This window comes from Pestalotiopsis fici (assembly GCF_000516985.1).
Source record: "Pestalotiopsis fici W106-1 unplaced genomic scaffold PFICI_Scf_6, whole genome shotgun sequence".
Lineage (NCBI taxonomy): Eukaryota > Fungi > Ascomycota > Sordariomycetes > Amphisphaeriales > Sporocadaceae > Pestalotiopsis > Pestalotiopsis fici.
The window spans coordinates 3,711,284-3,725,889 of NW_006917096.1; the positions used below are offsets into that span (position 1 = coordinate 3,711,284).

Consider the following 14,606-nt stretch of genomic DNA (forward strand, 5'->3'; position numbering starts at 1 on the left):
GGCGTATTATTTCTATCATACTACCAAGAAAACAAATATGAAATTCTAAGTTGCTATCTAGTAATTGGTAGGGGAAGCTGATTGACAAAATAAAACTATCCTGAAAAGAGTGCGCTTGGCTACCCTAGAGCTCGTATCGGTAATCCCGGGCCATGTCGGCGTCGCCGCCCATGTCAATCGGAATACCAATTTCGGGGCGTCCATACTTCTTGTCCCTCGACCTGTTTTCTCTAAATAACAAAAAGCTCATTAAAATTGCAGCAACTGCCGTGGTAAGCGTCAGAGCACCAGAAACGGCGTTGCCCATCAGGTAGTGGGGAGCATCCTCGGCAGGGTAAATGGTGGACGCTGCAACACCAACAGCATGAGTGACAGCAATCACAACACCAATACCAGTGCCAGCTTTGCTATCTCCCGCAAATGTAGATGAGATCCAGGCTAGGGTTAGAGGAAATGCCATGTACGTTCCCTGAGGACACAAGAGTCAGCGATGCTCCTTGGCCAGGGGTGTCAGCCTTAGAAAAGTTCTTACAGCAATGGCTAATATGCAGACACCATAACGGGACTTTTGGTCGCTGAGGGTGCCCAGTAGTATGTAGCCAATACCAGCAATCAATCCCCCAAGCGCGATAAAGGGTCCTCTCATACGGAAACGGTCCGACAACCAGGCAGTAACGAGCAGGACAAAGTATGCAACGCCGTACACAGGGGCTGTCATCAAGTTGGCCTCGACTGATTTATAGCCCAGTGTGCCCACAATGGTTGGTAGGAACACCGCACTGACAGCAAGAGACAAGGATAGCCCAGAGTAGATGAAGACGAAAAGATACAGGCGGTAGTCTTTGAAAGCGCTTTTATCAAATGTGAGTCAAGATCATTTAGTCCAGTCCGCCCAGGGAATTGACTCACCCTCTTATCTGAACCCAGTTGATTCCATCGTCCGAGTTCTTGGTAAATCGAGTCCGACGGCTCAAAATGATCAAGTGCTCTTCATCTGTGAACCAGTGTGATTTGCCCATCTCAGGGCGGCCGGGAGGAACCCAAAATGTCAGCAGACCAAACACAATAGTGGGTAAACCCTCAACCATGAACAATACCTGCCACGCAGCAGGTTTGTGGAATCCAGCATTGCCAACACCGTACGCAATGAGACCCGATATCACGCCGCTTGCGGCGCTCATTCCCGCGTATGCTGCGATGCGTAGGGAGAGCTCGGACTTGAGATACCAGAAACTCAAATACAGGGCACAGCCTGGTGCGAATGATGCTTCAAAAAACTCCCAAGAAGAAGCGAATGGCTATTAGGCCACCGGGATTTGTGCATGCAGCCTGTAGACAACTGACGGAGCCCCATCCGATGGCGCAAAGACCGAGCCAAGTAGAAGGCTTGATGACCTTGAGCATGAGGCCCCCGATCGTGCCAAAGAGGAATGTCCCAATATAAAATGAGGCCGACGCGAGTTGGTACATGGAGCTGTTGAGATGCAAATCGGTGGCGAGGCCAATGTTACGGGCGTTTCCGATGTTGCTCCTAGACGACGGAGAAGAAGAATTAGCATTTCCAGTCCAGTGAGGTGAGGAAGGCTTTCGAATCAATCACAACGCACCGGTCAAGATATGAGAGCAGATACAATATCATTATCCAGACGAGGATGGTCCGGTCGAGCTTGCGAACAAGGCGGCGCTCCTTTTCGGCATCGGAGGACAGAGGCTGCGAAGAGGACGCAATGACCTTGGCACTCTCAATGTGGTCACACTCGTTTTTGGAAGAGGGCTGCATTGTCGAATGGTCTCTATCTCTTGCGGACCTGAATTGGTCAATCTATCAACTAGACGAATTGTACTTTATGATGGCTTGTTTGAATTATAATAGTAAAAGCATTGAACTGTAATATTGAAAGAAATCACAGAAAACATAACCCGCTGGGGACTTGGCACACTCTAGTTGATCAAGTATGTATCCTCCTCGCCCCAGGCATCTCATAAGCTTCCGTCAAGCAAGTGGAACCAAACGGCCAAGATCCGGGGTCCCCGCAAGGTGAACTGATGGCGTTGGCTTGGCTTCTGGAGTCCACTGAGCATAGAATACCTTGTATTTCGTACCATCTGGAGACTGATACGAGGTAGCGTCGGTCGTGGAGATTACGGCGGTGTGGGCAGATATCCCCTCCTGAATATCCAACCCATGCTTGAGTACGAAGGAGAAACTCCGCGCTTCGGACTATTCCGATATGCCATCAACACCAGACCACCCGGGCTCCACCATGGTAGAAGCCGCCGCTAAATGTACGTTGATGGGGGTCTTTAACGATCGCGACAAGAAGAGGACTTGCGCGGAAATGGCGTATGGAGATGTTTGACTGCATTCGAAATATCTTCCCTCGAGCCGACCCCGAGCCTGATTGCTCCCGAATGCCGGTCTACAGCACAGAGAGACATATGACGGCCATCCCTTGACTGCCTATCGCTGTATCGAGCTCAATTCCGCCTCCCTGTCAACTCTGCCATGCTTTCTTCACTCTGGGAACAGCCTGAAAAAGTGCAGGCAGAGATTTTCTCGGCGTTGCCAGACTCCTTTCGACAGCTTGGTCAGTCTGAGCACTCTCGCAACCAAAAGCGCGGCCGGCCGCTGGACTCTTTTCTTGAAGGTCCATTGGTACGAAATGGCATCCTGTACTTGACCGATATCCCCTACGGACGTATCTTTGCGCTGGATCTTTCCACCAGGGTATGGACATTGGTGGTCCAGTATGACGGCGAGCCAAATGGGCTCGCGTGGCACGAAGGCCGCCAAAAGATTCTCATTGCCGATTTCAAGTGCGGTATTCTGGAGCTTGATCTCAATGACCGAAAAGTCACAACGCTCATGGATCGCTTCAACGGCGAAAGGCTCAAGGGTCCAAATGACCTTGTTGTAGCCCGCGATGGGACAATTATTTTCACCGATCAGGGCATGAGCGGACTTCAAGATCCGAGTGGCAGGGTCTACCGCATAGGTACCGACTGCCGGGTTGATGTTTTGCTCCGAAACTGCCCTTCACCCAATGGCCTAGTGCTTGACGTCAGCCAGACGTCTCTGTTTGTCGCAATGACCCGGGATAACAGCATATGGCTCGCGCCACTGTATCCTGATGGCAGTGTCCAACGCACTGGCCGCTTTTCAAGTTATTTCGGCGTCGGAGGACCCGATGGAATGGCCACTGATATTGAAGGCAATATCTTCGTAGCTCATTCTACCCTTGGCACGGTCTTTGTGCATCGCAAAGATGGCACATTGCGGACTAGGATTCTGACTGGGCATCTCGGACAAGGCACCACAAATCTCACCTGGGGCGGCGATGACGGAAGGCTCTTGTATATAGTGGAGAGTGAAAGTGGCTCTGTACTGACGGTGACATGGCACTGTGCTGGAGTTTGCTAGGTCATGCCTGCTTTTTCTCACCACCACCCCTCCCTTTCCCCCTTTTGGCGTCTCTCTTCTTTTGCGTAATTTTTTGTAAATATTTTCTGGTAGTTTTTCTGCTCAAGCTGTGGAAGTATGATCATCAATCTTTCTTAAGTCCGACCTTTCCAACAGATCGGAGGCCCCAGCTGCATATTCCAACCGAAAGGCCACAAAGTGCCATGCAGAACCAGAATGCTGCCTGGTATCCATATACTAACCTTTGCGACTGCTCGATATCCTCGGACGCTCGTGCAGAGACCGCACCAGCGATCAAGGTTCCCACGGCGAGACCAAGAGTTTTTCCTATCTGTGCAACAGTGTTGAAAACACCGCCTGCTGTTCCCTGCATATTCGGCTCGAACAGTGACGAGATTATCAGGTTGGAGACTGTATACAGACAATCTGCACCAATTGCGTTGAGGGTGAGAGCCGGAAATGCCGCGGACCAGTAGCTTTGTTGGGGGCTAGCAAGTGCCATAAGCAATGGCGCCACTGTGCTGACCACGGTCGATATAAGAATAATGTAGTTTGCTCTAACTCGATGCACCAGGAAGCCAATGGAGAATCCTATTGCGGCGCCGGCGACGGGCTGAGGTAGGAATCGAAGCGATGTGTCAAGAAGCGAGACTTGCTCTACCAACTGAAACCACAATGACATGAATTGTTCAAACGAGTTGAATGCACCCCATATCAGAAGAACACTGGCACAAATGCAGCTGAATTTAGTTTGTCGCCAGAGGGAATTTGGGATCAAGGCTGATCGTCCAAGTTTCACTTGACGGCCTTGCCACCAAACAAAGACTGGACATAAAGCTGCTGCAATGGAAAGCATGGTGATATTGGATTTGTATGAGACGGACCATCCTTCTGCAGTGATTATGCTATATCGAGATTAGTAAATACTTTATGAGGCCCAGGCGGAATCATCAACTCACGTCAAGACATAGGATATCAATGCCAGTAATGTGGTCATGACCGAGGTGCCCACCCAGTCGATAGATTCCCGGAGGGATCGCCACTCAACTGGTGCTTCTCGAGATGGGCCGGCAAGACTGAATACTGCAAGGATGCACACAAACAGATTGATGCCGGCGGCGACATAAAAGCCGGATCGCCAACCAAGCGACTCGATGAGACCACCAGCCATTACAAGGCCGATAGAAAAGCCTAGGGGTTGGCCGCTACCCATGGACGCAAAAGCAATGTTCCTAATCCTGCCTTCGGGACATGTCCGCACAATTAATCCCACAGATGAGGGTAGGATTGCAGCTTGTGCTAGTCCAGCCAGAGCTCGGCATGCTAGCAACTGGCCACTCGTACGCACGAGGCCAGTACCCAATGTAAAGGCAGTCTGCAAAACAATGCCGAGTAAGTATACTCTATGGCTTCCCAGAGCGTCCGCCAATGATCCGAAAAGCAGTAATGTGCACGCACACACTAAAGATGATATCGACTGCGGCCTGGTGCAAGACGTTAGCAACATCAATGCATGTAGGACCAAGTTGGAAGATATCAGCGAATACATGTCTATGAGTATTGCCAACACCACACGGTGTCAACTCTCCGACTTACCACAACAGTAGACTAGAGTCCAAACCAACATCTTCGGCGACAGAAGGGATGGCAATAGTCAGCATGCCCACATTGATAGAGCCGACGAAGGTTGCACAAGTCACAGACGTGATAGTTGTAGCTAATATCAGCCGGCCAGGTCCTCCTACAAAGTCACGAGGCTCTTGCACCCTTGCCATTGTAGACGCTTGGCTAGACCGTTGCGTGGGCCCTTGGGGGGAGCTCATCATGGCACCCTTTGGCGCAAGGCAAGTTGCTGTTCAATAGTCCCGTTGCTGTAATGAACTTGTTGGTTTGAGATTCTACGAAACATTAGAACAGAGTGATTGGAATTGCCATATGGGGTGCACAGAATAGTAAATTTGTGTGCATGAGTCAGAAATTGCGCGGCATCGGAGATTTCGGCGTTTATCAGAGTAATTGACATTTAATCGTCAAACATATTTGTATAAAGGCTAACTTTTTAGCCTGACCCGCCCAGAGCAGGATATGAATGGGACGCCACGTAAGCCGACCTAGTACCTAGCACCTAAGTGGTCTGTCTGCGGATCATTGAATTTGCAGCAGTCATTACGTTGTGCTCCAACCAGAGCATCCAAGTCGTCGCTTTAGTCTATATACCTAGTAAGCAGCTGGCAACATGATCCATTCGTGAAGACGTATTGCGCGAGTCATGGCCATATACAACAAGTTCTCTAGGTTGATACTCAGTAATGAGTGATACAAGTGGCAGTCGGGTTGGCGTTGCAATTCGAGGCTTTGCAACAATATCATAGCGCTTCAACTACTGCAGCTTCCATAGGGATCAATAACTCCAATGAAAGCAAGCTGGTAGAGTGCACACTGAGTGCCTTTTTCACTTTCTAAACTGAGCTCTTGGCAGTGTGGTTTGTGCTGTTAACAAGCCTGTATGAGCTGTTGCTGAAGTGACTGGAATTATCTCAAGCCTCAATGGCTGGTACATGTTTCACCAGCGCTATATTGAACATCTTCGTAATTGGCTCGCTCATAGAGCCAACATCATTCTGTGCTTCCGTTCCGCCCGCAGCTTCGTCCAGTTTGACTCTGGTCGGCATTGGAATGATCGACTTGAAGGGGGCAGTGCTCCTTGGCAATCCCGACCAGTCAGATGCCCGGGAAAAGGTGGCAGGCCCAGTCCGGCGATGCACCAACTGCTCACAAGTCTACTTCCGGGTTGAAACTGGCTCTAAAACACCCCTTGCCGATGGTTGCTTCCCCTATCCGGCCTCCGTGAACTGCGTCCGTTTTCCCTGTCCAATGCCGCCCCCCTTGCGCGGTTGCCTGGCCTGTAGCTATGGACCAATCAGATTCGTAGTTTGTAACTTCCAAGCTCATTTGGATTGGAACGCATCGTTTGTTTTCTTTTCCTTTCTCCATGTCACATCTTTGCGCTCCGTTGGTTGTACTCGATTTATGCCTTGGAATTTTATATCTGAAAGCAGTCAACCTATGCCTCGAGGTGCGACCCCAGATGTCCTTCCATGCAATCCAAGAGGTAGCAAGAGAAAGAGGACTACTGTCATAAGTAATAGAAGTACGGCCGTCTGCGAACCCAGTTCGTGATCAGATTAAACAGCAGAGACTCATTCACCGCACCCTTTCATCAAGGCCCTATCAATTACGACATACCAAAATCACAATGTCTTCCGTAGGCTCTCTCCCTATTTCTTTGCAGGGCTGAGCAATACTCTACACTCATCCAAAAAGCAAAGTCTAATAGCAAAGACAGACAAGTCCTGATACCGTTTCACGAGATGATCAGACATATCCTTCGTCCTCCATCAACACGATGATCACTCGTTTCAACCAGTCAGTTGCGCTGCTTCCATCGTTGACTCAAGAGGTTGGCGCTCTTGTTGCTCAGCCCGAGAAGTTCATGCATGTATCGGAAGAGATTATTGAGCGATTCAGAAACATGGGAAGCAGTGGCGCAAAACAACCCATTACATCGGCGGATCTCGATTCCTGCATTACTCTGTTGCGCGAATTCCAAGAGCTCACCAGGGCGCCGATGGAGCAGGCCGGTGAGACACGGGCCCTAGTCGTCCGAGATCCGAAGATCGAAAAGATACGTGGTGGAGTGAATGAGGGGATGTTCTTTGTCGCGACACAAGCATTGCAGACGAGCATCAACGACACTAATGCTCTTGACCTTAGGAACGTTCAAGCCTTTAAGATGATAATGAAACCTGCACAAATTCTGATAGAGCAGTCAAACGTTGGCATGTTGGAGGATGCGGTTGCTCGAGGCGAGGACCTGGATTCGTTTGTGGATTCCAGTCTGGATCCTGCCCAGTTCATCAATGGAGGCCGCGCATACAGAGGCATTGATGACGTCGACAGGAACCCTTTGGAGACTCAAGGACGGGGTAAACGCTTCGCTGGTCAGCCTTGACTGCTGCCGTTGTGCCTAGACCCTCGACATCGCTTTCTTCATTGCAAGCATAGAGAGCATCTGTGGCTCGGGGTCTGATTTCGCGATTCTTGCGTTACCTAGGTAGTCATAAAACACACACATTCACTTACTTTCCATCATATGAATATGAGTGCTCTCCATATTTGTTTTGATGACCCCGAAATTGAGTGCTTTGCCAGTTTAGAGTTTTATTTTCACTGTTATTCTGAACATTGCTCTTCTTAATTGACAAAGTATAAAATGAATGAATAGCTGCCGCGGTTGCCTGGCATGTCTCAGTCCTCCGTATGCTTACCGCCCCGGAGTGGGGTGGTTCTGAAGAATGATCATCGACGTTAATAATGCTTGTCCCATATACTATAACTGTTTCCTAGAACAATGATTGTCAGCCAAACAATCATTGTTCAGAACAGGGTTTTTCCCGCTGCGGCATTGACTAGAGTGCCTAGCGCTCTATGGAAGTCGGAGGTATCTTCATAGCCTTCAACAAAAGACAACAATGTACACTGCCGTTCCTCTTCCCAAAAGACTAGAGCGACGCATTCGGAATAGGTAGAGCACCTTTTAACGCAGTTCTGGAAGTTTTCAGCCGGATCGGTCAAAATTTCGTTGGTACCTCTGCCAAAATCAGGATTGCATTCTATATTGAATATCTGGCCACTTGTGTCTTCCCACGACGGGATGAGACCTAGGCAGTACGCGTCACTCCTCTTTTTTGCAGTGTTGAGTCAGCCCTTTGTCTCTTGGATAGATCAAATTTGCACAACTGTATTGCGGGGGAAAGAAAAAAAAACCAAGAATCTCAGAGAATACACGTACTGGGATCAGGGTTTTCAGCGTCGCATCGCTCGCTGCAACGGCACTGGAATTCTTTGTGCTGGTTAACTCTGGAGTTGTTGGCACTTTTACAGTTGTAGTCGTCGTGGGAACAGGAGTCGAGATTGCACCATGACAGAACATGGCCGAGGCGCCGAGACTTTTGATGAGGCTGGAGGATTTCATTTGACATGCGCCAGAAGAAGACAAAATGGTGTTGCTTAAAGAAAGTGTTAGGAAGAAAGGAGTTCGAATGCGGGAGTACCAACTGTATTTATAATCCAGATGGAATCACCCAATTTTATCAATTCCTGACGCGACATGTCAAGAAAGTTTATAGAGTTAGGCACATTCTTGGCGAGACTGTGAACTAAACGAAAATTTTGTGATAATCTCTTGACTTCGACTGATACCTAAGCCGTGGTCAAACGTTGCCGAAAAGGACATCCTATACCTAACGCAAAAGTGGTCTCAATATTCGAACCCTATATCCCCCCTTGGATGCGGACTGCCCAGACAGGTACAATCGGTCCGAACATCAGCGGACGCCCGCGCCTTAGCGAACCTTCTTCAGTCGGATCCAGAGACACTGAAAATGGTTCTTTCTGTCCTCAAGGTAACTTTCGATGAGTTTCTATTTTCGCTAACTGTCTCCTCGACCTGATTTCCACGTATATAAATGAGTCTAGCTGGGCAGTGACGAATGTGAAAGTCTAGGCCTCCATCAGCGCGACCGATAGCACCAGAGAATTAGATAGCATTTGGGCTTGGGGGAAAACAATTACAGCGTGAAGCACGATGCAACGTCAAGTGTCTGTCACACCTTGTTTGTCTCTTAGTATACATTGGAGTTGGCCAAATAGGCTCCGGCTAAATGCTATTGTGGACGCTAACTTTGACATCGCCCCAGATGATAAAACGCCTGGGCTAGAGCATGGGTGCATCCCAATACAGATATGTATCGAGACTCCTCAGAGTCTATAGGCTAGAAATAATGCACTGCGCACCGTCGCTTATTGTATCACCCAGAGGAGCTAATCCATGAGACTATCTCATATCAGCGCTTGGCATGATTTTGAAGTCTACAAGGCCATACGGGGAAAGGGGAAAGAAGGTGGAGAGAAAAAGGCTTACAGCAGATCCACATGTGATTAGGCGTAGAAGGCCTTCAGTAGGCGGGTGTTGAGCCGTAAGATGGACATATTGGTTCAAATTATCAACGACCTTTGCGTTTGCCTGGATAATCGCTTTTATCTCCTCGGGATGAGTTTAATTCTTAAGCCACCATGACTTAGTTTCACAGATGCCCCTTGGATCGAATTCTTTGGAATAGACAAGATATCGCACAAACGTTATGGAATCATGAGGCTCATTCAGAATGTTTGATAAGGCAAAGATCTTGGGCTTCCAGTTGAGCTGCTGCAACGCATCATGGGGCGTGATAATCTAGCTGGCAGAGCCGAAAAGCAGACAGATAAGCAAAATGAGTAGTGATTTGCGAAAGTTTCGCGGAGTCATGGTGACTATTTTCTGTTCGATGTCTACCCTAAAGATGCTCTCTATCCTAGAACGATATTTCTCTTCTGAACCTCTACTTTCGCCCAATCATCTTTGTTGATAGAACCAAGCGCCCGTCTATAGGCAATGTTTCCTTGCCACTCAATTAGCATGACGTTGTGACTAATGACATGATCACAATCTTGAACGTGGATAATGTTGCCACAGTCCAAATGCGAGGAAGACTTGATGCAGCGGTCATCTGCCTTGTTCTCTGTATTCGAGGAGAGCAGAACAAATTGTCCTAATCTCTTCGAAGCACGCCTCATATAGTCTTCTGGAATCCTCAGACGGCCAATCCTTTTTCCTGCCAAGATAATAGAGGCCTGTATGATGAGTGTTCTCCGTGGATTGTCCTCTCGAGATTTCCCAGGGTGCCAAAGCGCAAAAGTCACCTGTTGAAGAATGTCGAAGCTGAACAATCGTTTCCACCATAGGCCAAGCAGACTTGAAGTTCCATCTTTTACTCGTGGTAATTCGTCACTGCATCTTGCATTTTCATCGACATGCACCACCAAGTCCGCCGTGTTTGCAGAGAAGTGTAGATGTTGAAAGATCATTCCATGTTTTGTCGTGGCAGGCTTGGCTTTTGTAGGCGATTCAAGTTTTTTCAGTATTTTGAAAACTTGTCTCCACGCACATGCGCGTATCGAAATACTGTAAGAATATTTCAAGTCGACTGGAGAGAGCCAGGAGACTTCAGAAACTAGATTCCCACAAAGTGTCCGAAATGTAACACTGTGTGTACTGGAGAGCCATGCCCAAGATGGCACAGGATATGGTAGTGCATCGGCTGTCAATCCTCTCGTCAATTGGCGTTCCGTATTATCCTGGTAGGTGCCACCACAGCTGTGTTGCCATAGAAGTGCCGCATCTAATATTTCGAAGGGAACACCCCAAATATATCCTTGCGGAAACGACCCTTCTTGGGCTTCTAGGATCCCAGTATATGCCCATAGAGAATCGTTTTTGTCCTTGAAGCTTCTCTGTGAGAATATCTCAACGTTTCGACAATACTCTTTCGTACGGCACCTGCGGCTGAATACGTATTTATCATATCCATCTGCAGATCCCCATAAAGATTCCGGACCACTGCTCTCAGATGATATTGGTTGTAATTCGAGATGCGTGTCCTCCCGCCAGGTCATGCTTTGGCAGATCCAGAAAACTTGGGTTTTTGAAAAGAACAGAATTCTTCGTGCAAGATATGCCTCTTGGAATGTCCAACCTCGAGTGTTCCAGTGAGTTTTCTTTACCACCCAAGAGACCTTTGGATCAATTGTGATAAGTTCCCATGGCCCAAGGCGCTCGACCTGCTGCCACCTCTTCCTCACGTTTCCCCCAACGCCAGGTAAGCCAGCATGCGCAGAGTCCCCTGCGGCTGCGACAATAACCAAGTCGGCGTCGCCATAGATCTTACCCATGATTGGGAGTTGCATCTTTTTATCGTTCGCATCATCCTGTACTATACAAATTGAATCAACCCACATGTAGCGGTACCCTATGGCTTTTGAGAACTGCATTGCGTCCATGATAGTTCGTGGAACATCTACCTGTCGAATCCCGCCATTGAGCAGAAACTTGGGCAGTCGCTCCCGGGTCAACAAAGGTTCCGTATCTTTACCCCATACATAGGACAATGCTATGTACCTATGATTGGAAGCAGATTCAACGACTTTGAAATTTTCCAAATCGATCAAGCGTAAGGGCACAGATGCCTGTCTGTGCAGAGAACTGCATTGTTGATGATTCGAGCTGCAGGACTGTATCCAGCCTTTTACGAGATCGACATTGACTGTTGGAGGCACTATCCGGCCTTGAGGATACTCGACATCCACAGGGGGCAAGGAAGCATGCTTCCTACAGGCCACAGTCATTCGTGGACATCCATTTGCTAATATTCTGCCAATCGGTGTTTTCTGTTGTTGACGATCAACTAAAACAACAAGACCACCACCGCACAGAACAAAGCTATCGGCGTCTAGTTTCTTAAATAGGCCGAAGTTCCTTGCCTGGATACGAAGATTTCTTGCAGGCGTCTTACTGAGATTTCGTTTGTCAGAGCGGAAGAACGAGCTGATTAGACGGCAGCCTAGGCATGTTGATATGTTGGCATGGTATTGATCTCGGGTATGCAGGTGGGGCTCTGGCTGTCGTAGACAATCCTCACATTTTCCCCCGTCGCTCTTCATGATAAACTCAAACATTGGTTGGCAGGCCGGGCACAAGCCATTTGGCTGACTTTGAGGTCCTTGCTCGAGGACATGATTCAACTTAAGGCACGCCATTTCCACGAGAGAGGCGCAGTTGGGAAAAGCCTAGATGGTCCCCCATCCAATGAAGATGGGAAATCTTGCAACGGGGACTCGCCACGAGACCTTGACTGCTGGCTATCGGAGCATATTTAGCAGCATTTGGTTAGAGGTGAGAAGTAACAGGTTGATCGACAAGTGGAATCCGAACTACCTAAAAAGAAAAGAGTTACTCACACTTGAGTCTCTGGTTGCAATGTCCGTGTAACAGACACCCTCTGGATTGAACCGTGTCTAATGTAGATTGCCAATTGCAGCTTCACTAGGAAGAAATAGTGTCTGAGGAGAGATGTAAATGTTGTACTACCACTTGTGAGGATGCAGAATGAAAATAAAGTCATTGATTGCAGGAAAATGGATGAGGGTCCCATTCGTTGATCGGGCGTCACTGCTGCGCCGCGAACCCCTTGTTTTTCTACATTGTATGCAGGACTTTGATGACCCCGCACCAGAAATCAAATCAGTCAGTAAACCTTACCAGAGTATGATTTGTGGAAGAGGCAGCACACTTTTGCTTTTCTGATCGGGTTCACTCATTTGGAAGCCACAACATGTATGGGGACGAGAATCAGACTTGAAATCTATAAGTCTGCGCGCCTGTTTGTCGTCTGTTCCATCGCATGTAGGTCTCCAAATGTAATTGACCCACTTGATATACTCGCTCTGGCCCATGACCACGTACTCAAGAATGTTGTCTGGGAAAAGGTTTTGGAGGTCACCGTCTGCTGGCTTTGACTTGCTTTGACTGGAACATAGTGCTTCAACACGCACCTAAACCTAGAATTCCGGATGCACTTGGGCTTGTAATAAATAATGCGGTGCGAAAGGCAGGATTACAGCAACCGATTGGTAGTCTGCTGGACCGTACACAGAATGAGTATATCAATCGATACATATCACATCACTGTTCCTCAGGATTTTGCTTTCGTATCACTAAACTTGTATACATATGTTTCCACTGAACTTCAGTTGCAGGGTTTGCTCAGTCTTTCGCTCTGTTTTACTATATTCTCGCCATGATGAAAATCCCCATCGTTTTCAAATGGCTAGCTGCCTTGCCATTTTGTCAAACCGTCACTGTATCAGCAGCTGGAAGTCATTTATGCCAAAAGGCGGCATACTCCCAATTTGCACCTTTGTCGACCATTCCGGCAGCCCAGTCATTCTGTTGGGAACGATATCACCGTGCTACTGTGACAATAACAAGGACGGTAACATCAGTTGGTGGAGCTGGAGAGACCGATTCTGTCACCGACTCGACGATTGCGAATCCAACTCCATCAATCACTTCTCTGGCAAACTCTATTACAGCAACCAACAAAATCGCTCGCCCGAAAATGGAATGTTCTGTTCCACCCGAGATTGCGACCTTGGAATTGTCCGCTACGACTGAGGACCTAGAAAGGCGAACTATAAGCTACGAGGCAGTCTCTACATCTCAAGACACACAATCTTGTTTTGCATCCGATTCAAAAGTTTCCGTTGCTGAAATTAAAAACACCCTAAGTCGGTCAGCTTTCGAAGTTTCCACGAGCTCGGGTCCCGATACAAACACAAGACACAGTGAATTTCCAATACTTCTAGCAACCCCGAGCCATAGCGTCATAGTTCCACCAGATTTGACAGAGTTATTGCACGACTTGCAATCTGCCGCACCAAAGACTATCAGGAAAATCTGCTCTTGCATTCGCGCAATTCACGTCCCAGTGGCAACAACCAAGACTTTGACAGTGCTTGCCACTTTGGCCAGGGTGGCTGATAGTCCGACCACTCTAGCAAGGCTGAAACGCTGACCGCGTCTGCGGTGTTGATTAGCTGGGCAAATCTACACAGTCATATACAACGCGACACGCGATACAAACTTGATGGACAGTGAATATGGAATGAACAAGTTAATATGATTATGGGTAGTGAATGAGACACACGGGGCGGCCAAATTGTTATTGCTAATATTTCTGTCCCATTAGACTGCAAGAGTGCAACATATGTTACTGTTAGGTTAAGCGAGACCTGTCCACAAACCCTGCTCTGCCCTAATTGCGCCGTGAGGCCAAAGGGTCAATTTTAAAGTTCCGCAAAGCCCCGAGATATCAAGGTAGTTGTTGACCTTGAATTATTAGATGACCGCAAGGTTGGGCAAAGCCAGTCAAGCAAGCAAGTAGGAACGTCGAACTTGGTATCATATTTGGTTGGAAGTTAAAGTTAATCGGGGGGAGAAATCGGCCCATGGTACAGGGCCAAGATGCTGCGACACAGTTCAATACAAAGAAAGCACTTGCCGGTGATACAAAGCGGGACGGACTAATGCAAGAAGCCCAATGGCACTGGGCGACCTAATGGAGAACACCTGGAGGCTCCAGGGCACTCCAATGTTAGTTACACCATACTGTATAATCCTGTAGCCCCCCCCCCCCCCCTTATTTAGGTGCTGACCTATACCGTATGTACCTGTTTTACCCCTCTTTCA

At 48.2% G+C, this 14,606-nt stretch overlaps 4 protein-coding genes across 4 annotated transcripts; 2 read left to right on the plus strand and 2 right to left on the minus strand.

Moving 5' to 3' along the window:
• Nucleotides 1-124: 124 nt before the first annotated feature.
• PFICI_09582 (uncharacterized protein) lies at nucleotides 125-1,780 on the minus strand (the record flags this gene model as incomplete). The annotated part of the gene is made up of 5 exons (XM_007838163.1): nucleotides 125-469; nucleotides 533-851; nucleotides 910-1,298; nucleotides 1,345-1,531; nucleotides 1,608-1,780. 5 exons carry the CDS (start codon nucleotides 1,778-1,780, stop codon nucleotides 125-127), a joined length of 1,413 nt encoding a protein of 470 aa, XP_007836354.1.
• A 726-nt stretch (nucleotides 1,781-2,506) lies between these two features.
• Nucleotides 2,507-3,421, plus strand: PFICI_09583 (uncharacterized protein; the record flags this gene model as incomplete). The annotated part of the gene is made up of 1 exon (XM_007838164.1): nucleotides 2,507-3,421. One exon carries the CDS (start codon nucleotides 2,507-2,509, stop codon nucleotides 3,419-3,421), a length of 915 nt encoding a protein of 304 aa, XP_007836355.1.
• A 124-nt stretch (nucleotides 3,422-3,545) lies between these two features.
• On the minus strand, nucleotides 3,546-5,196 carry PFICI_09584 (uncharacterized protein; the record flags this gene model as incomplete). The annotated part of the gene is made up of 3 exons (XM_007838165.1): nucleotides 3,546-4,326; nucleotides 4,381-4,905; nucleotides 5,018-5,196. The coding sequence occupies 3 exons, from the start codon at nucleotides 5,194-5,196 to the stop codon at nucleotides 3,546-3,548; spliced, it is 1,485 nt and encodes a 494-aa protein (XP_007836356.1).
• A 1,631-nt stretch (nucleotides 5,197-6,827) lies between these two features.
• Nucleotides 6,828-7,433, plus strand: PFICI_09585 (uncharacterized protein; the record flags this gene model as incomplete). The annotated part of the gene is made up of 1 exon (XM_007838166.1): nucleotides 6,828-7,433. One exon carries the CDS (start codon nucleotides 6,828-6,830, stop codon nucleotides 7,431-7,433), a length of 606 nt encoding a protein of 201 aa, XP_007836357.1.
• Nucleotides 7,434-14,606: the final 7,173 nt, after the last annotated feature.